We start from the raw sequence: 19,789 nt of genomic DNA on the forward strand, positions 1-19,789 counted from the left end.
TTTCTGTTTTTCATGTGCTTTTGTGTAGGACTGAACTTTGTAATCCTTTTATTTAATGGAAATTATCTTCTCAAAAAAAAAAAAAGTTAATGCAAAGGAAATGTTAGAAGTGCTCCTATACGTGTTAAAGGCACTTCCTTCCAGACAAAATTGTGAGGAGTTTGTGAAGGTTGGAGGCGTCTTTAACACTTTTTGGGTGCCAATGAAACTTCTATGAGGTTTTTTTTTTCGTTTGAGAAACTTCTATGAGGTTGGATTACCACAGTTTAACACTTTTGGGGGGCGCTTTTTAAACTTCTTTAGTGTTTCAGTTCACAAATGTCTTATTAAGACACCAAACCTTCATTTTTCCTCTTCATGTTAAACAACTTTATTGCTACAACTGTTTCCTTAGTGTATCAGTTCACAAATGTCTTTTCAACGAGTAAATCTATATATACAGATCAATTGTCTTTGTATGTATGTGGAAGTTTGAGAATAAATAGCTTATGCAATCAATTAAGATCTCCAAAGTGTAAAACATAGATCTCGAGCTTTCAATGAGTTGCGAGTGTAAAAAAAAATTTAATTAGGTCCTTTAGACATAGCATTTCTTAGCCGAAGTACTCTACCATACTCATCTTTTGGGTGACCCCTAACCAAGTGGCATGGTTGGACGAGATTTAGAGAGAGACGTGGTCTAGTTTCCCCCGGGAGACAGGGCGGTCATAATAAACTAGATGGGTCAATAGGTCATGTTGCGGATAATAAAGGAACTAGATGGGTCATTGACTTCAATATACAATAGGATATGATTTATGTACTCTTTTTTTTTTTTTTTTTGTTAAGAGGGATATGATTTATGTACTCCTTTTTGCAAAATAAAGGAGGAGATGTGACACACTATTATAATTTAGGTGAGGCCGTGAGGGTGGTTATTATTACAGTTTGTATCCCATTTTCCTCTTTTTTTACTATATTACTTCCCAAACACACACACACACACACACACACACACACACACACACTCTTTCTTCTTCTTGGATCTTCATTGTCAAGGAAAATCCTTTTCCCCCCCAGGCACACTCTACTTTCATTTCATCTACCCAAAATCTTAAATCATGGAAGAAGCAACCCTAGATTCTTCTCATACCCTTTTCTTTACTTGTCCTCCGGATCACATCACTGTTTGTCTTTAACTAATTCTAGATTCACTTCTCCTGCTTGAAAATGAATTATTCAGAAAGAGAAATCCACATTTAGATAGATTTGCAGCATATTTAGATTGATGGTAGGACCATTAAGTAGGAGGGGTGGGGTTAATCATCACCACCACCACCACCATAACAACACCAGATCCGATTTCAAATGGGCGTTTTTATCATTCCATTATACACTCTTGATCTCTCTCTGGTTATTTCTACTTGCCGGATTCTTTATATGGCAGAAGAATCTAATTGATGGGTTTCTTATTTTCCGGCGACCCACTACTACTCCAATCCCTAAATTAAGACCAGTGGTGTTCAATTTGACAGATTTTGGTGGTGTGGGTGATGGAAAAACAGTAAATACTAAAGCTTTTGAGGAGGCAATATCTTCCATTTCAAAATTGCATACCGGAGGTGGAGGTCAACTTAATGTTCAAAATGGTTATTGGCTCACTGCTCCTTTTAATCTCACTAGTCACATGACTCTTTTTCTTGCTCAAGATGCTGTCATTCTTGCTATTCAGGTCTATCTCTCTCTCTTAGTACTATTTCTTTCTCACCATTGTTTCATGTTTATAATCAAATTGACAATTGTAACACTTGTTACATGAGATGATAGTTTTAGTTTTGTCACTAGTAGTTCCATTCATAATCACCACCACATCATGAGAACTTGGAAATATAGTAAGGTTAACTCATCTAGTTGTTTTACGTGTAAAAAAGGCTAGGAAACAAAAAAAACTAGCCGGACTCGGGGTAGAGATTCTGCCTCGTTTGCCGTGATTAGCTGCTTAGTGGTTCAGAGTCATCAAAAGCACGAATCACGGCAATCCACATAGGATTTCTGTCAAGAGTCTGCCTGGTTTTTCTTGTTCCCTAACATTTTTCTTATCGGAAAGGCGAATCACGACAAACCACATAGGATTTCTGCCCAGAATCTGTTTCGTTTTCTTCTTCTTCTTCTTCTTCTCTATTATTACTCTTTACGTGTAGTTCGAGTTTTGTTCCAATTCGGGAGTAGTTGAGAGTTTTAAAAATTAAGAAAACATCTTTTGTAAACAAGGTCATGATCTTATTCATGCGAATGGATTCCATGAATCTGAACAGGGCTAGACTAACTAACCCAAGGCTCCGAGCATATGTACAAGTTCAATTATGCCAAAACAATGTAAAATTGAACAGCATATTAAGACCAAAAACTCATTAGTTTTGCAGGATGTATGACTTACGCTGGGTTCATTTTGTATTGAAATAGGACGAGAAGTACTGGAAGTTGATGCCTCCATTGCCATCATATGGTTTCGGGAGAGAGCACCCTGGACCTCGGTACGGAAGTCTAATCCATGGTCAAAATCTCACTGATGTCATTATCACAGGTTGGTGGATTGCGTTATAGTTTCAAAGATCATTCCATTCTGGGTAAATCGTAGTTTACTGGTATGAACTAATGTTAGTTACTAATTGATTGTTTGGTGCAAAATCATGATCTGCATTTGCTGATGAACAGGTCACAATGGAACCATAGATGGACAAGGTAAAGCATGGTGGGATAAATTTCGACAAAAGCGTCTCAACCACACAAGGGGTCCACTTGTCCAGATCATGTGGTCAAGTGAAATTCATATCTCTAACATAACATTACAAAATTCACCTTTTTGGACTCTCCATCCTTACGATTGCAAGAACGTATTTATCACAAATGTCACCATCTTAGCTCCTGTAATTGGAGCCCCAAATACGGACGGAATAGATCCTGGTAAGGAATGCTACTACTACCCTCCCTCGTTTCCTCCTCTCTCCTGTTGCTTCTTGTATAAACTAGGCCTATAATCTTGGATACACCCAAAATTCCTAAATTTGGCACATCAGTCCACATCAGTATTAGTTACTTCAATCGTACTTTGGTCTCATGACTACTGTGTTCGGTTCAGATTCATGTGAGAATATGGTAATAGAAGACTGTTACATTAGCGTGGGGGATGATGGTGTTGCAATAAAAAGCGGTTGGAATCAGTACGGCATCAATTACGGACGGCCTTCCACCAACATTCTCATTCGTAATGTTGTCATCCGATCAATGGTCAGGTTAGAATTTTTCCACATTGTACTCTGAAATTAGCTCACAGGTCTATGCAGAAAAGGTCGTTCATCCTTCTTCTACCTGTATTTATGCAAATGAGGCTAACAAAAGACCTCCTTTGGTTGAACTATGACAGTGCCGGAGTCTCAATAGGCAGTGAGATGTCAGGTGGAGTTTCAAACATCAGAGTAGAGAACCTCCATGTATGGAACTCAAGACGGGGTGTCCGAATCAAGACCAGTCTTGGTAGAGGAGGATATGTTCGAAACATTACATATCGAAATATTACGTTTGACAATCTTCGAGTAGGAATCGTCATTAAGACAGATTACAACGAGCATCCTGACGAGGGATATAACCCCAAGGCACTTCCAGTTCTTGAGGACATAAGCTTCAGTGGGATCTATGGCGAAGGAGTGAGAGTTCCAGTCAGAATCAATGGTAGTGAAGAGATACCCGTGAAGAAGGTTAGTTTCAGAAATATGTCAGTTGGAATAACTTATAAGAAGAAACATATTTTTCAATGTGCTTTTGTTCATGGTCGTGTAATTGGGACAATCTTCCCTTCCCCGTGTGAGAACCTAGATCGATATGACGAGCATGAACAACTGATTGAACGATCTGAATTGCAGAATATCACTAACATTGATTACGATTTCTGAGGAAATCGATGTTGAAGTCTTTTTGGTTTAGCGTCTGTGTTGTTATATAATGGCTTCTCGATCATGTGTATATCTATCAGACTGTTGTAGGTGGTGCAGACGGAGATGTGAGGAGCTTTGTTTTGGGTTTTCCGCCCTTTTGTTTAGTTTGATTCGTTCGTTAAGATTTGTCAGGAATTTGTATATACGTTCATAAGTCCTGTTTCGGACTTAAGATAAACATGAGAAATTGATGTATGATCACAAACCATAAATATCATAATAATACAATTCAAAGGGTTAGCACAATATGGAATCTAACAATCACTGTAAATTGGGTTTGGTGAATGGGAAGCCAGATCTTGCTTTCCTCTTGCTTGTTAGAAGCATCCGCTTGGGGGGTACAAACTAGCAACCAAGAATACAATGTTTAGGTCATTTCCACTCATTGTCAATTGGTTTTGAGTTGGATGATCACAAACTTAACATGGTACCAGAGCTAGGCCTATACATGATAGACTTAAAAGCTATGTGCTCCACATCAACCGAAAAGAAAAAAAAGAACACGTGTTAGGCCCAAAGATGACACACGTGAGGGGGTGTGCGAGAATAGTCCCAAATGAGAGAAGGAAGATCTCTCCACTCATTGCCAATTGATTTTGAATTTGATGACCACAAACTTAACAGTTATTATTAAGATGTAACTAACACACAACATGTTCAGTGCCAACCATATTGTCCTTGATATAGACACCATCAACACATAGTTCCACATGGGACAAGGCTTTTCATTGGCATGAGCCTATCCTAAACCACTCTGGGTCTACCCACCCGGTCAATCTAGGCGTCAAACTCATCAAAAAGACCCAACCAATATGTAAGACGAAATTTTGTTACAATTGAAGTCTGTAAAGTCTTATTAAATGTTGTAGGGCGGAGTACTTTGCACGTGGAACTTCTGTTTCTATCTTCCCTCCATTTGCTCCTTCCCCCTACCTTCCGCCTGGTGTGACAACGTTTAACTTGAACATTTTCTCTCTCCATTTTTTCCCATGCTCAAGCTAGACATTGCAACATCAGCAGGGGAGCAAATGGCGAGAAAGGAATAGAATTTATGCAAGTATCCTAGAGATACAGAGGAATTGGTCGATTGGACCAAAATCAAAGTCAAACAACAAAATTTTTTAGTTTTATCTTGGTAGTTTCGGTTCTACAAATGTCGAGACGAAGTTTTAAAGGCTTTTCTGAGTTTTAGACTAAGATTTAATTCTTTTTCGGAGTTTTCGGCTGCCTCACCCACCCAACTATTTCGAAATTCACTCTCCCTCCACTTTTGTCAAACAACAAAATACTCCTCTCATATAAAACCCTTCCAAAATCCCGCCAAGTTGACAGACGCGGCAACCCAAGGAGCTCAAATCGTCAGAATCCATGGCGCCTTCCAAATCCAATTCTTTAACCCTAGTAGCTATGTCCGATGACGATGACGATTTTCAGAACCCTACCCATTATTCCATTTCTCTAACTCAAAATCATCTCTTCATTTCTTCCTCGGGTAACAACAAATCTTCAAAGAAACCTAAACGATCCATCAGACCAGGGAAAGAGAATATCAGAACATCAACTGTGTTAGATTTGAAATCAACAACCTCCTCCAAATCTATAGACGCCAAGGTATGTGATTCTAGGGTTGAAGATTCAGTTTTTCCACAGGTGAGTTATTCTTCTACTCCAAGTCAATCTAGGGTTTTGGTTGAGTCAACCCAGGATAGTTTATCTGGGATTGGCACTGGTTGTTCTGATGAAAATAATTTTTATGCTGGAACTTATGATGATGATGATGATGATGATGATGATGAGGAAATAAAGGGACATGAAAAAGATTACATTTTGGCATCAATTGAGTGTTCTCCTTCTATTGAGACGAAAAATGAGTATTGTAGTTCCAATGCTGAGAGTGAGAAGAAAAAAGGATTTGAATTGGACAAGAGTTATTTATCAAATTCTATTGAATCTAGGTTACTAGGTTCAAAATCAGCTTATACTCATGATAATCACTTGGATGAGGTAAGTTTAGCAGATTTTGAGCCGGGTACCCAGCTTAATGTTCTTATGGATTTGTGTTCAGAAATTGGTGATGAATCTAATAAGTCAAATGGTGATGAGTTTCTAGAACAATTTGGATCTGATGTTCTAGTTAAATGCCCTCTATGTGGAATCGACATTTCGCATTTGAGTGAGGAATCGCGTCTACTTCATTCCAACGAGTGTCTTGACAGAGATGAAATTCAAAAGGTCAGATGTCCCTCCTATAAGCAAAGCTTACAGGTTCACCAGATCATGAAACTGTAATCCTATTTTGAGACTTTGTTATTAATCAAAAGGGTATTCATTGCAGGTTGCTCTTTCTAGTGACGACACAAAACTTGAATCTCCTCAAGTAGCTGGTGGTGTCTCCCCAGTTGTTGAATGGTTACGAGGTCTCGGCTTAACAAGATACGAAGAAGCTTTTGTGACAGAAGAGGTTGATTGGGAAGCACTTCAGTGTCTGACGGAAGAGGTTTGCTTTCTAAGACCACGTTCTCCTGTATGGCGTGCTTGCTTATTATAATGAGCATGTGGACCCATAGTTCAGTGGATGTTCAAATGGTGTAAATGCGATACTACTTGATTTACGTTCGATCCATTAAGAATGATATTTGTGTTGCAGGATCTCCTCAGCATAGGAGTTACTGCGCTTGGTCCTAGGAAGAAAATTATGCATGCACTTAATGAGCTAAGGAAAGGCAAAATTCAAGCTGATGGCACACATATTGGGGCATCAAGAGTTAGTAATGACGAGACCAATAAGTTACCTGGGAATAAGCTGATTACAGAGTATTTTGGTGGTTCATTTATTGCTAATAGGAATAGAATTTGCTCATCCTCTAGCACTCAAAGTGTGGCCCAGAAAAGCAATACAGATTCTGGTCGCAAAAGGGTTGTGTCGAGAAATCAAGTCAGGAACACAAAAATTAGAGACATCCCTTCATGGTGTTCTATACCGGGAACACCATTTCGAGTGGTATGACATTTTTTCACCAACGTAACAGTCTGGATAATCTGTACCATCTTTGTGTTTTAGGAGTTCGATGGTAGTGTAAGTGTACCGTGCTAAGTACTTGCTTTTGTCCATTGACAGGATGCTTTCAAGTATCTAAGAGGAGATTGTGCACATTGGTTTCTAACTCACTTTCATATTGACCGTAAGTCCAATTGTACCTTTTTGTTATTCAATTGTTTACCCTTACAAGTGTGAGAAATAAACTAGTAATTCGGGCATGAAGCCAGTTTTTTGGGGTGATTCTTAGTAAAAATCAACATCTTACATTCTTACTTTGCTGTCCTTCTTCTTGCTGTTTCTGAGGAAAATGTTATCCTGCAGATTATCAGGGTCTTACAAAGAGTTTCTGCCACGGGAAGATATATTGCTCTTTAGTTACCGCAAGACTTGTTAATACAAAGATTGGGGTTCCATGGGATAGATTAGAAGTCTTACCTCTCAACCAGAAGATTAGTATTGGGGGTGTTAATGTGACGTGTCTTGATGCAAACCACTGCCCAGGTTCTATAATCATTCTTTTTGAACCAACCAATGGAAAGGTCTGTTCCTGCTTGATTCCTTAGGATACTCTGTCGTCAATACCCAATTGGCGTCCGTCTTTTTCATTTGACATTGTACACTTCTTGCTTTCAGGCAGTTCTACACACAGGTGACTTCCGATTTAGTGAGCAAATGGCAAATGATTCTGTTCTGAGTACCTCTCATGTTGACACACTCATCCTCGACACTACTTACTGTAACCCCCAGGTATTTAGAGGGTGATTTTCTTTCTTTTCATAATGACCTATTCATAACTGATTGGAAATTCAGAAATTGGGAGCCTGTCTCTTGGGCTGGATTGTTAACTTTACTCCAGATAAAATCTAAACTAGTCAGAAGTTGTCAAATAATATTTGTTAAACCAGCACACAGACAGCAAGGAAATACAGTGGCCTGAAGAGATGCTTAAGCCTCGGAACTGTAAAAGGACTATTAGTGGCTGATCTCAACTATTTGGATAGGAAGATGAACCCATTGCCTTTGTCTGATTCCGCCTATAGATAGCATTATATGAAAATAATCAATGGAACACGTTCTAAATCTTATTTTTGTGGTTGTGTTACGTATTGATTTGAGGATGTTTTCCTGCATATTGGAGGATGTTGAAATTTGATACCATGATTCTGTGCAGTATGACTTTCCAAAGCAGGAGACTGTAATTCAATTTGTTATCGATGCCATCCAAGCTGAAGAATTCAACCCAAGAACTCTTTTTCTGATTGGTAGCTACACCATTGGTAATATTCTGATCTGGCAGTGCATCTCTCTCTCTCTCTCTCTCAAACACAAACAAACACAGACACACACACAAACGCACGCATAGTCACTCACGTCGCTGGTATAATAAATACAGGGAAAGAAAGGCTGTTCTTAGAGGTTGGTAGGTGTTTACGGAAGAAGGTATATGTGGGTGCTGCAAAACTGAATATTTTAAAATGCTTGGGCTTTCCTGAGGAAGACATGCAGTGGTTTACATCAAACGAACATGAAAGTCACATTCATGTTGTGCCGATGTGGACAATTGCAAGCTTCAAACGGATGAAACACATAACAAATCAATACACGGTCAGTCTTACAAAATCTCTACTTTAATAGTTTTGAATAGCTAAATTTACTCAATAACAATTAGAATGTTTTCTAAAGTTACATTGTACATAAAAAATAGAGATATCTACCCACCAAGTGTCTTAACCTTATTCTTAATGTCTGATAAAATCATAAAATTTGATTGGTGGTGCAGAATCGCTTCAGTCTGATAGTTGCTATTTCACCAACTGGGTGGAGTTTCGGAAAGGGAAAAAAGAAATCACCAGGGAGAAGGTGGAAGCAGGGTACAATCATTAGGTGATTTTCTTGTTTCTATTATATCCCTTGTCTTAGGTAGGAAAAGACGATAAGAAGCTGTTACTTTGTTCAGGTTATCCGCATAATGACAATGAATCTAACGCCGAAGTTTATATTTTTCTTTTCAGGTATGAAGTTCCGTACAGTGAGCACTGTAGCTTTACAGAACTACAAGAGTTTGTTAAGTTTATATCGCCGCAGAAGATAATACCAAGTGTGAATAACGATGGCCCAGAGTCTGCAAATTCCATGATTACTTTACTCACTTCATGATCAACAATTTGTGTTATTATATAGGAAAAAGAAAGCAACTGTAATTTGCTTTTCTCTGTTGTATTTATGAATCTTGTAAAAGAGTTTGAACTTGCTTGATTATTCAGTAGAGATATATTCATCGATCGCTATTGATTTTCTCCCTCCCTCCCATAGTCTGACCCTCCCAACTTCTGACATTCCTAACCCCCCAGGCAGCGTTCTTCTCCTCAAGAGGATCTATCACATTTTTTTGAGCAAGCTCCAAAGCCATCTTAAACTCCACAAATGCCTACTCATGGTCTTGATTCCACAGGAAGTTCTACTCAGTTTTCAAATGTGAAATTAAGTCTTGCTTTCCGAAGCCACAATTGTTTCATTCTCTCGTATTTTGGTACCACTTGGCGCATAACTCAAGGAGGGTGCATAAGACTCGATCATATTCTGCCGTCTCAGTGCTGCATTGATTTGGTGCAGTTGGTCGTTCAACCGTTCCAATTTTCCTCTTTTCTGCCGTCCAAGCGATCCTATTAACACGAGAACCAGTTTCTAGGTAACAAAGCCAATCACGAGATATCCAGGTATGGTCACTCTCTCGGAACTCTTTGCCATCAATCTCCCCAGTAGTTACAGTTCACTCGCAAAAAACAAGGCTGCTTTGTTGCTATAGCACATATCAAACTTGTTTTGGACTTTAAAGGTGCAAGCTAATAGAGTGACCGAACTTACTAAAACCCTTCTGGATTATTATATCAAACCCTGTATTTTGTTACTATCAATATAAAGTGACAGAATAAGTTCAAGATCTATGCAGGTTTTCTACCTCCTTTATTTATGGTAATTGCGAATTAGAAATGTTGGAGAGATAAAGGTTCTTGAATAGTCCAAACTAAAAGGCAAGGAGATACTACTCGCCTCACTCCATCTTCCATTGTTATTAGTACTTGAGAAGTTCCAACCGCTACCAATAGGAGTTCTATTGATTTCCTCTTCGAACTTGTAATCATCATCTTCATAAATATACATCTTGAACATACAGTTGTTCATTCTAACTAACATAGCTAAATGTCCATTCACTTCTAAAAAACTTACATGCTCATTACGTACACACTAGAAGATTATTTACTGTCGAGGGGGTTGTATTCTACTCCGAAATCATCTCTGGGTTGATCAAGGATGAAATCAGATACTGTGACTGTCATAAACTTCTTCCTAGCTTCTTACATCAAATGCCACCATGAATATAGTACGATAGTTACTATGCCAAACGTTGTTATGAAAGTCAACACTTGTCCAATAAATAACACCATTCACATGAATGGAATCCTCCCCTAAGCTGCCCATAAGGTAAATCTGGGACCTCTTCGATCATACTCCATCTATTATTACTACGATTAATACCTTGACGTCCTATCGTCAAAAGTGAAACATGTTCTTTTAAAATCTAGAAAAAAAATTGGCACACACGGACCAATTTGTGTTCATTAGTGGAAGGATCAAAACCAAATTGGAATTTGGGTTTCCCGGTGAGATAGTTCTACATTCTTGGGGTAGGGATGCCATTACGTTCTTGGGAGGGAAGTTTTTTTTGGTCTTTTTTTTTTGTTTTGTGTGTGTGTGTGTATTTAGTTAAAAGCACCCCTCATTTCTGTGTATTTGGTTAAAAGCACCCCTCTTTTAAGAAGTACAATCCCAACTGAACAAGGCCGAAAGTAGAAAGATAGGATACTAGTACGTAGTTAGTTATAATAATAATAATAATAATAGAGTAGATAAATATAAATCTACTAAAACTATCCACGTGGGTTATCTACTAAACTACTACTTATCTTCCAAACTCGATAGATAGATAGATAGATAGGGTTAATTAGGATTAATAGATTGAGATAAATATAAATCTTATTTACCCAAGAGTTTTGATTTTATCCAAACTCCTCTAAGTACGACTTGTTGGAATGCTATTATATATATGACCCACATATCCAAACTAGTCTTCATCAAATTTTAATTAATAATAAGTAGAAGATGAGTATGAGAGGAGGAATAATTGGTCTAGCTATAACAATCTTGTTCTTTTTCGTGTTTTCTTCTTCTTCTTCTGCTATACTACATGATGTTTCATACGACGGAAGAGCTATAACAATCGATGGAGAACGACGAGTTCTCTTGTCTGGTTCCATTCATTATCCTCGTAGCACACCCGAGGTACCTACCTACATTTTATTTATTTATACTAGTAGTATATATAAGAGAGAAAAAAACATGATTACTAAAAACTCTGCTATATATGTTAATAGATGTGGCCTGATTTGATAAAGAAAGCCAAAGAAGGTGGCCTTGATACTATTGAGACTTATGTCTTTTGGAACTCTCATGAACCACAACACCGCCAGGTTATATTATATTTATATTTTCATTCATACTAGTACTACTAGTTAGATAAAGAAGAAGAGTTAGTTTTTGACAATTAATACGTACTTGGTTATACATGCATGCATGCAGTATGATTTCTCAGATAACTTGGATCTTGTAAGATTTCTTAAGACGGTGCAAGACGCAGGCTTGTACGCTGTACTTCGTATTGGACCTTATGTCTGTGCTGAATGGAACTATGGGTATTTCAATATTCTCATACCTAGCTACTATTCTTTCTTAACTATTCTTCTTCTCAAATTAAGTAGATGAAGTTTTTTACTCTATATATGTATGTATGTATGTATGTTACCAGAGGGTTACCAGTGTGGCTACACAATATGGATGGTGTTGAAATCAGGACAGATAATAATGTTTTCAAGGTTCATTCTTATACTACTACTACTACTAATGTTTTATTATCATGTTGGTTCCATTAACCCCTCTAGCTTAGCTCTCTTTAATTAATTTATTCTTAATATTCAGAATGAGATGGCAAATTTCACAACTCTTATAGTAGATATGATGAGAAAAGAGAAGCTATTTGCATCACAAGGTGGTCCTATCATTATTGCTCAGATTGAGAATGAATATGGTAATGTCAAATCAATTTACGGTGACGCTGGTAACGCATACATCAACTGGTGTGCCAAATTCGCTGAATCATTACAGATTGGTGTTCCATGGATTATGTGTCAAGAAGCCGATGCACCCGAACCAATGGTATGTCTCTCTATTAACTATCTATCTATCTATCTATCTATCTATATATATATATATATATATATAGACTATATATATATATATATATATATATATATATATATATATTGTCATCAATCAGAATGTAAGTTTGAAATTTCTTCTATACATACATATATATATATAGATCAATACCTGCAATGGTTGGTACTGCGATTCTTTCGAGCCAAACAGTAAGAATGTGCCAAAGATGTGGACAGAGAATTGGACTGGTTGGTTTAAGAACTGGGGAGGCAAAGTTCCACACAGGACTGCTGAGGACCTTGCTTATTCCGTTGCTCGTTTCTTCCAACGCGGCGGCACTTTCCAAAACTACTATATGGTAAGTCTTTATAAAGCCTGCTTATATATATATCTTAATTTATATATTAGAATGAAATTGAGTTCTAATGTATATATATATTTTATTGTATATAGTATCATGGTGGGACTAACTTTGGGAGATCAGCTGGGGCTTACTATACCACATCATACGACTATGATGCACCTCTTGATGAATATGGTAACTTGAACCAACCTAAATGGGGTCATCTTAAACAACTTCATCTCATCCTCAAATCAATGGAGAAGGTACTTACTTATGGCAATGTATCCACCACCCACTTCAATCACTCTGTTACCGCGACTATGTACACGTATAACGGAACGTCAAGCTGCTTCTTAAGCAACGCGAATTCTACTTCAAATTCGACAATCACTTTCCAAGGAAGTCAGTATGAGATTCCTGCATGGTCTGTTAGTATTCTTCCTGACTGTAAAAATGAAGTTTACAGTACTGCCAAGGTGAACACTGAGACAACAGTCATGGTAATAAAATCCGAGGACGAAACAATTAGTACTAGCGGTTTCGATTGGGTATGGAGGCCTGAACAGGTTAAAGATGCTACCATCTTGGGTAAGGGCACATCCTCTTTTAAAGGCATTCTTGAGCAAAAAGCAGCTTCCAATGACTCTTCTGACTACTTGTGGTATATGACCAGGTATATAACTAATTCATATCTCATCTTTCAGTAGTACTTACTAGTAGTGTCAAGTTCATAATTTCTTTTCTACTTCTTGCAGTATCGATCTTGACGAGAATGATCCCATTTTGAGTGATTCGATGACTCTACGAGTGAATACCAGCGGTCACGTTTTACATGCTTTTGTCAATGGCAAACATATTGGTAACTAATTTTCCCCATCTTTTTCTTACTGTCTGCAATACATGTATAGTTGTAGTAACTAGCTTAATTAGGTGTATGAAATCTAAACTTACGAGTTTCGGTATTTTAGGATCAAAATGGGCTGATCATGGACACTATAAGTTCGTGTACGAGGAAAAAGTTCACATGCGTGCCGGAAAGAATCAGATAAGTTTGCTCAGTGTTACTGTTGGTTTAGAGGTAAATTAAATCATGACTTGCTCGATGCAAAATTTCTAATAGTCTTTTTTCTTTCGATTACGATGAAGGCTTAAACATGTTTTAATATATGCGCAGAACTATGGACCAAAATATGATATGGCTACGACTGGAATTGCAAGTGTTGAGTTGATTAGCCAGATGAAGAACGACGAGACCATTGTTAAGAATTTGGCTTCGAGCAACTGGGAATACAGAGTTGGTTTGCACGGCGAAGACAAACATATTTACGACGTTGAATCACCTCACTCTGCTAGATGGCATGGAACTAATGTTCCTTCAAAGAGGATGATGACTTGGTATAAGGTAATAACCCTACCGTTTCTTTTCCAAAAAGGTGGAATTGCTGTTTAACTTAACTTTCTCGAAAGGGGAGCTTATTATTTGATGATGTTTTTTTGTGAGTACAGACTACATTCAAGGCTCCTTTGGGATTAGACTCTGTAGTGGTAGATTTGCAAGGTATGGGTAAGGGTTATGCTTGGGTTAACGGGAAGAGTATCGGTAGGTATTGGCCCACTTTCCTAGCCGGTGACGATGGGTGCAGTGAGACATGCGATTACCGTGGTGCATACGATAATAATAAATGTGTTACCAACTGTGGTGAACCCTCTCAGAGATGGTAAGTACTAATATACGACTAACAAATATATAGTTTGTAATGAGTTATAGTAAGTACTAATATATATACGACGTTATTTTGTGAATGTAGGTATCATGTCCCACGATCTTTCCTCCGTGACGACATGAACGTATTGGTATTGTTTGAGGAGATGGGTGGAGATCCTTCACACATTAACTTCCAAACTGTGAGAGTTGGTTCAGTTTGTGGGAATGCTTATGAAGGAAACACCTTGGAGTTGTCATGCCACGGGAACGGAAGGACTTTCTCTGCTGTCAAGTTTGCTAGTTTTGGAAACCCACAAGGACAATGTGGTTCCTTTAAGAAAGGTAGTTGTGATGAGTCTGCCCTGTCCATCCTTGAAAAGGTATGAACTTCTCACACGATCGATACAAACATATAACTAGTCTAATTTCATCTTAAATAACACATGTATGTATGTCTATTTGGCAGGCATGTTTGGGTAAAGAGAGTTGCTCTATCAATGTCTCAGAACAGAATTTCGGAACGACTAGTTGTGGAGATATCACCAAGAGACTAGCAGTGGAGCTAGTTTGTTAGGAATTTTACTTCTATATTTACATGTTATTAGGGGAATCAACTAGGTTTAGTTAGTTTTTTTTTTTTTTGTTTCGAAAAACTTCCATTTAGTTTTTTATTAGGTAACAGGTAATGTCAGTTTCTGTTCTCAGAACTTTTGTTAGTTCAAATCATTGCCTACATTGATATTAAAAATAATTAATGATAGTTGTTAGTTAATATGTTGGCTTTTGTCTCTCTCGCTCTCTACACTTTAATCTTCTTTTTCGAACACACACATATAACACTTCTTATTCCTAACTTTTCCGATTGAGAAATATAGTAAAACATGTTTTATTGCCCCCACAAACTAACCACTCGAAATGTTATAGTCATATTTAATCGGTGTGTTAATTTAATTCGATTAATCAGAGTATTTCTTTAAGTGTAGCACCCCTAGCGCGTAAAATATTGAAGCAGCCGCACAATTTTGAGATCTTCTAAAAAAATGTTAGGGATTTAGAAAAATCACATAGACTCTCACGAGAAATCTTATGTAGCTGGGCATGATTTGTGTTTCAGATTATTATTATTATTATTATCCCCTAGACGGGTCACCCCATAGGATAGTTGCTTTACGGTTGCTTGGTAATACTGCCAATACCTAACCAGCAGCAGCAGCATCTAATTAGTATTTTGGGGTTGGGCTATTTAGGGTTTTCAGGGGGGTTTATCAGGTGATTTACATTAGATAGTTTTCTCTCTTATCTTCTTCACATCCGCCGAATACTAGTACTACTACTAGTAGTAAACATTTCCCGACCCAATATTTCTTCTTTTTTCTCTTGTCTAAAAATCTCAAAAGTTGCATAATTTTATCTCAAAAATCTCATTTTTATCCACCATTTTGTGTTTGGTCTAGTGGGGGTTGAGCTTTATTTTGTGATTTTGTTAATTGGGTAGGAAGGAATTCATGGCGAATGTAACTACTGGTTGTACTACTTGTATAATAGTTGGTAGTAGAAGAGGGTTGCCCTCATCATTTGAAGGTCTTCTTCTTCATCGACCTTCAAATGTTGTTTCATTTTCATCTTCTGTTCTAACACCAACATCACTCACCACCACCACCATTCCTAGGTCTTTCCGAGTTCAAGCCGCCACTGTTGTTGCTCCTAAGGTGGTATCATCATAATCTCTCTCTCTCTTTTATTATTATTATTGTTGTTAAATTGAAGTCTCTGTTGTTACTCAACATTAGTTCTATAGAGGAGTATTTCTTAGGAGAAGAAGGGTGATCTTGCAATCAAGAATATAATGTCTAGGTCTTCTCCACTAATTCACAATTGGTTTTGAGTTGGATGACCACAAACTTAACACCAATATAACTCTGAACAATGGTGATTTCATTTGCAACTCTTATTAGCACTCTGCATTTGTATATAAATCCATGTTGAGATTAAAAGATACTAGAACTTTTAATCTACTTTCTAGTGGGGTATGTCTGAAAGTCTAGTGGTTTCTTTCTGATTTATGGTATGTTGGTTTGTTTCGATTCTCTGTTTTTGATCTTTACCGGTTTGGCAGTACACAACCCTCAAACCCTTGGGCGACAGAGTGCTTGTTAAAATCAAGACAGTAGACGAGAAAACTACTGGTGGAATCTTGCTGCCTTCCACTGCCCAGACAAAGCCACAAGGAGGCGAGGTTGTCGCTGTTGGAGAGGGTAAGACTGTTGGGAAGAACAAAGTCGACATCAGTGTCAAGGTGATTTTTATTTTTCCTAGCTTTTGTTACATACATAATTGACTTCTCATGCTGCTAAATCTAAATTTCCTTTTGTGGGTGTAGACTGGTGCTCAAGTTGTGTACTCCAAGTACGCAGGGACAGAAGTTGAGTTCGATGGATTGAATCATCTCATACTCAAGGACGATGACATTGTTGGCGTCCTAGAGACCGATGACATCAAGGATCTTAAGCCTCTGAATGACCGTGTTCTAATCAAGGTGTGTTTCTACCCTAGCTGCATATAGGTATCTACAGAGAATTAAAGCACTTGCATCAACCCTTCACGCAAGTATACTTGCTGATTCCAGGTTGCCGTGGCTGAGGATAAGACTGCCGGTGGGTTGCTCCTAACAGAGGCTAGCAAGGACAAACCATCCATTGGAACGGTAAGAACCAAACCTAATACCTCCAAGTAATGCGTGCCTATTCGATTATGCATACGCCCCAAGGACGATAATCTGTTTCGTTTGCATCCCAACATAAATTGGAAGTAATATTTTCTTGTCCATGCTTCAATAGGTTGTGGCGGTTGGACCTGGGCCCTTGGACGAGGAAGGGAAAAGGAAGGCACTAGGAGTTGAAGCAGGAAATACCGTATTGTACTCCAAGTACGCAGGAAATGATTTCCAAGGAAACGATGGTTCTGACTACATAGCTCTTAGGGTATCGGATGTGATGGCTGTGCTGTCTTAAGTGGTGTTTCCATCTTCAATAGAATAATTTTGAGTGAGTTTTACTCTGAGGCAAGGTACTAGTTTGTCGAAGGATGAACGCTTACTGTTTTCGAGTCAATGAATTGTTTTGAGTTGTAAAATTGATAATGAAATTCTTCATGTAAGATCGATTGGTGGTTTCTTTTCAAACATCATCTGATAATGCAAAAAAAGAAAAGGGAACTCCGTTGCGAACGTCTTTTCTGAATAATAATATTTGAATGGTTCGAAAATCGGCTTCGGTTCCAATGATCAGCCACTAAAAAGTTCAAGATTCATTTTATTCGTCATGGTTTGATTTATTGTTTCTTATGAGCTCTATGATGTATTTGTTTGTCGTGTCTTTGGCTCCCATAATTGTTGTGTTATGATTCCGTAACAGAGTGCTCTAAATCTTGGTTTTCGTAGTGACCGAGGTGGAAATCAGGACTTGGGGCGTTATAGGGACCTTGAAGGAAGAACTCTTGATTGTCATCTTTGTTGAAGAACTCCAACTACAAACTTAAAAGAAAACAGGTACATCTGAGTGAGAAAATTGATCTGAAATAATGCACAAGATAACTCGAATACAACCTTTTCTTTTTTGGTTCTATTACATGGGGCAATAGATTATTGTAAACCACTTAAAGCGTAAGTTAATCAAAGGCTTTGAAGTAGCTTCAGTGTCTCGTCGATGTGCTTCTCAGGTTGGAACTGATTATTGTAAATGAGTTGAACAACACCGTTTTTGTCAAGGACATAAGTCTGTCTTCCGGGCAGTGTTCCAAATAGATCAGATGGTACTCCCCATTCTTTCCTTACCTTGTTACCCTCATCACTCAATAATGTGAAGGGAAGCCTGTACTTCTTAGCAAACGCCTGTAACAACGACAACAACCAGTGTTCATTGGGCCAAGTAGCTAGCCAATTAATGTCACAAATAGTTTACTACTTTTTAGCAGTTTACTTGTAGATAAGATTGTAGTATCTCTTCAGTCTAAAGGGTCAAAAGCTTTCACCTTGTGGAGCTTAGAATCCGGACCAAGACCCTTCTCCTAAGTGAGAACATATCATGGCAATCATGCATCAGAATACATACAGACTTGGTGAGACTCCTATAAGCAAGGTCCAACCCTCTTGGCTTCTTATCTAAACAATGTGATAAATCAGATGGTTCAGACCATTCAATTGCATAAGAGTTTTGACTCTAAAAAGGTGCATGTTATTGTATATCTGCAGCTAATTCCTGAGCAGACTAGTAGTGGTTGCAGAAAGTGACCCTTGTATAATTTACAGCTTATGAATGTCCCATGTCGATATAGAGCTACTAGAATTAGTAGTTGTGAGAACGAAATCTAAAACATAAGTGAGTCACAAATTAAGTATCATCAGCTAGTGTTACCTTATGTGAATCGGGACCATCACCACTAATTCCGACAACTTGAGCTCCTGCTTTCTTGAACTTCTCGTAAGAGTCCCTAAATGCACAGGCCTGTGAGTGTCATTAACAAATGTTGTAGTCAAGTATAATAAATTTGCCAAGATTGTAGTAGAAACACAAAGAAGGAAAGAAAGAGAGAGAACCTGTTTGGTGCATCCTGGAGTTTCATCGGCAGGATAGAAATAAACGACAACCGGCTTTCCTTTGAACTTGGAAAGACTGACGTTCCTTCCATCTTGATCCTTCAACGTGAATGCAGGAGGAGCTGCACCTTTCGAGACCTGCAGTGAAAGAACTCAATCATGAACCATAACAACAACCCACATTTTCAAGTGGGGAAAGAAAATACTGCATGTACCTTGGCGAAAATGAAGGTCTTGGCTGAAGAAGTAGATGGGAATGAAACAGAGGAGGAGGAGGAGGAGGAAGAAGAGAGCTTGAGACCATAAAATTGAGAATGTGATGATGAAGACTTGGAGAGAATAAAGACTTGGGTGGTCCTCCTCCTGCTCTCAGGGTTGTGGAGAAGAGTGGTGGTGGTTGGAAATGAGGAAGGAGAGGGTAGAACCAGAGAGTAGTGATTAGAGAGAGAAAGGGTAGCCATGAGGAAGAAGAAGAAGAAGATATCCTCACAGTCACAGACACTCACTCCTAAAGCAGCGGTGGAAGAGATGGGATGGGGTTAGATTTCTCACTACCTTACCTACCATTTTTCTTTTCTTTTGGACTATATCTATCTATCTATCTATCTTGTAAATGTGGATTAATGCTGACCCCACACTGAGAAACTTTCCTCTAGCCTCTAAGGGTGGTGGTGATCTATCTAGATATATCCATTTGTTAGATTAGGGGTGAAGTTAGTTGTATGGGGTTAAAATTAGAGCCCCTAATCTTGGCATTAGGCCTGTGTTTATTTGTTTTTTCATCTAAAGACAGCAAGAGGATTATGGGTGTTGGGGTTTAATTGTTTCTCTCTTCTTCATCATTAATTAATGATGAAGAATG

At 38.2% G+C, this 19,789-nt stretch overlaps 5 protein-coding genes across 5 annotated transcripts; 4 read left to right on the top strand and 1 right to left on the bottom strand.

The window, feature by feature from the left end:
• The first annotated feature begins 865 nt into the window (after window positions 1-865).
• LOC147540745 (putative polygalacturonase) lies at window positions 866-4,217 on the top strand. Its single transcript, XM_086640458.1, has 5 exons — window positions 866-1,711; window positions 2,443-2,563; window positions 2,695-2,943; window positions 3,119-3,272; window positions 3,404-4,217. The coding sequence occupies exons 1-5, from the start codon at window positions 1,268-1,270 to the stop codon at window positions 3,927-3,929; spliced, it is 1,494 nt and encodes a 497-aa protein (XP_086496584.1). The 5' UTR covers window positions 866-1,267; the 3' UTR covers window positions 3,930-4,217.
• Window positions 4,218-4,840: 623 nt separating this feature from the next.
• LOC147540746 (sterile alpha motif (SAM) domain-containing protein) lies at window positions 4,841-9,299 on the top strand. The gene is made up of 10 exons (XM_086640454.1): window positions 4,841-6,203; window positions 6,307-6,468; window positions 6,619-6,972; window positions 7,090-7,153; window positions 7,333-7,550; window positions 7,645-7,758; window positions 8,183-8,288; window positions 8,405-8,616; window positions 8,792-8,895; window positions 9,024-9,299. Exons 1-10 carry the CDS (start codon window positions 5,340-5,342, stop codon window positions 9,166-9,168), a joined length of 2,343 nt encoding a protein of 780 aa, XP_086496580.1. The 5' UTR covers window positions 4,841-5,339; the 3' UTR covers window positions 9,169-9,299.
• Window positions 9,300-10,987: 1,688 nt separating this feature from the next.
• LOC147540747 (beta-galactosidase 15-like) lies at window positions 10,988-15,105 on the top strand. The gene is made up of 13 exons (XM_086640453.1): window positions 10,988-11,352; window positions 11,445-11,540; window positions 11,650-11,762; window positions 11,876-11,942; window positions 12,046-12,282; window positions 12,449-12,643; window positions 12,739-13,301; window positions 13,384-13,487; window positions 13,597-13,706; window positions 13,803-14,030; window positions 14,135-14,346; window positions 14,437-14,713; window positions 14,800-15,105. The coding sequence occupies exons 1-13, from the start codon at window positions 11,173-11,175 to the stop codon at window positions 14,905-14,907; spliced, it is 2,490 nt and encodes an 829-aa protein (XP_086496579.1). The 5' UTR covers window positions 10,988-11,172; the 3' UTR covers window positions 14,908-15,105.
• A 254-nt stretch (window positions 15,106-15,359) lies between these two features.
• LOC147540748 (20 kDa chaperonin, chloroplastic-like) lies at window positions 15,360-17,597 on the top strand. The gene is made up of 6 exons (XM_086640462.1): window positions 15,360-15,712; window positions 15,829-16,042; window positions 16,450-16,629; window positions 16,714-16,869; window positions 16,960-17,037; window positions 17,171-17,597. Exons 2-6 carry the CDS (start codon window positions 15,839-15,841, stop codon window positions 17,342-17,344), a joined length of 792 nt encoding a protein of 263 aa, XP_086496588.1. The 5' UTR covers window positions 15,360-15,712; window positions 15,829-15,838; the 3' UTR covers window positions 17,345-17,597.
• Window positions 17,598-17,887: 290 nt separating this feature from the next.
• PRXQ (Thioredoxin superfamily protein) lies at window positions 17,888-19,585 on the bottom strand. The gene is made up of 4 exons (XM_086640463.1): window positions 19,143-19,585; window positions 18,928-19,065; window positions 18,746-18,835; window positions 17,888-18,222 (listed from the first exon to the last, which is right to left on the bottom strand). The coding sequence occupies exons 1-4, from the start codon at window positions 19,386-19,388 to the stop codon at window positions 18,004-18,006; spliced, it is 693 nt and encodes a 230-aa protein (XP_086496589.1). The 5' UTR covers window positions 19,389-19,585; the 3' UTR covers window positions 17,888-18,003.
• Between the last annotated feature and the right edge of the window lie 204 nt (window positions 19,586-19,789).

The sequence above is a fragment of the Eschscholzia californica genome, unplaced genomic scaffold (genome assembly GCF_041429995.1).
Source record: "Eschscholzia californica isolate CP2 unplaced genomic scaffold, dmEscCali1.0.p SCAF_5, whole genome shotgun sequence".
NCBI classification, from domain to species: Eukaryota; Viridiplantae; Streptophyta; class Magnoliopsida; order Ranunculales; family Papaveraceae; genus Eschscholzia; species Eschscholzia californica.

Bases quoted from the DNA above. Each gene is read 5' to 3' on its own strand.
- LOC147540745 (XM_086640458.1), top strand. From the start codon at position 1,268: ATGGTAGGACCATTAAGTAGGAGGGGTGGGGTTAATCATCACCACCAC. The intron at 1,712-2,442 runs GTCTATCTCTCT...GTATTGAAATAG, and splicing joins CTGTCATTCTTGCTATTCAG to GACGAGAAGTACTGGAAGTT. The intron at 3,273-3,403 runs GTTAGAATTTTT...GAACTATGACAG, and splicing joins GTCATCCGATCAATGGTCAG to TGCCGGAGTCTCAATAGGCA.
- LOC147540746 (XM_086640454.1), top strand. From the start codon at position 5,340: ATGGCGCCTTCCAAATCCAATTCTTTAACCCTAGTAGCTATGTCCGAT. The intron at 6,973-7,089 runs GTATGACATTTT...GTCCATTGACAG, and splicing joins CGGGAACACCATTTCGAGTG to GATGCTTTCAAGTATCTAAG. The intron at 7,551-7,644 runs GTCTGTTCCTGC...TCTTGCTTTCAG, and splicing joins TTGAACCAACCAATGGAAAG to GCAGTTCTACACACAGGTGA.
- LOC147540747 (XM_086640453.1), top strand. From the start codon at position 11,173: ATGAGTATGAGAGGAGGAATAATTGGTCTAGCTATAACAATCTTGTTC. The intron at 11,353-11,444 runs GTACCTACCTAC...ATATGTTAATAG, and splicing joins ATCCTCGTAGCACACCCGAG to ATGTGGCCTGATTTGATAAA. The intron at 12,283-12,448 runs GTATGTCTCTCT...ATATATATATAG, and splicing joins CCGATGCACCCGAACCAATG to ATCAATACCTGCAATGGTTG.
- LOC147540748 (XM_086640462.1), top strand. From the start codon at position 15,839: ATGGCGAATGTAACTACTGGTTGTACTACTTGTATAATAGTTGGTAGT. The intron at 16,870-16,959 runs GTGTGTTTCTAC...TGCTGATTCCAG, and splicing joins ATGACCGTGTTCTAATCAAG to GTTGCCGTGGCTGAGGATAA. The intron at 17,038-17,170 runs GTAAGAACCAAA...ATGCTTCAATAG, and splicing joins ACAAACCATCCATTGGAACG to GTTGTGGCGGTTGGACCTGG.
- PRXQ (XM_086640463.1), bottom strand. From the start codon at position 19,388: ATGGCTACCCTTTCTCTCTCTAATCACTACTCTCTGGTTCTACCCTCT. The intron at 19,066-19,142 runs GTACATGCAGTA...CTTTCACTGCAG, and splicing joins AGACCTTCATTTTCGCCAAG to GTCTCGAAAGGTGCAGCTCC. The intron at 18,223-18,745 runs GTAACACTAGCT...TCGTTGTTACAG, and splicing joins ATGGTCCCGATTCACATAAG to GCGTTTGCTAAGAAGTACAG.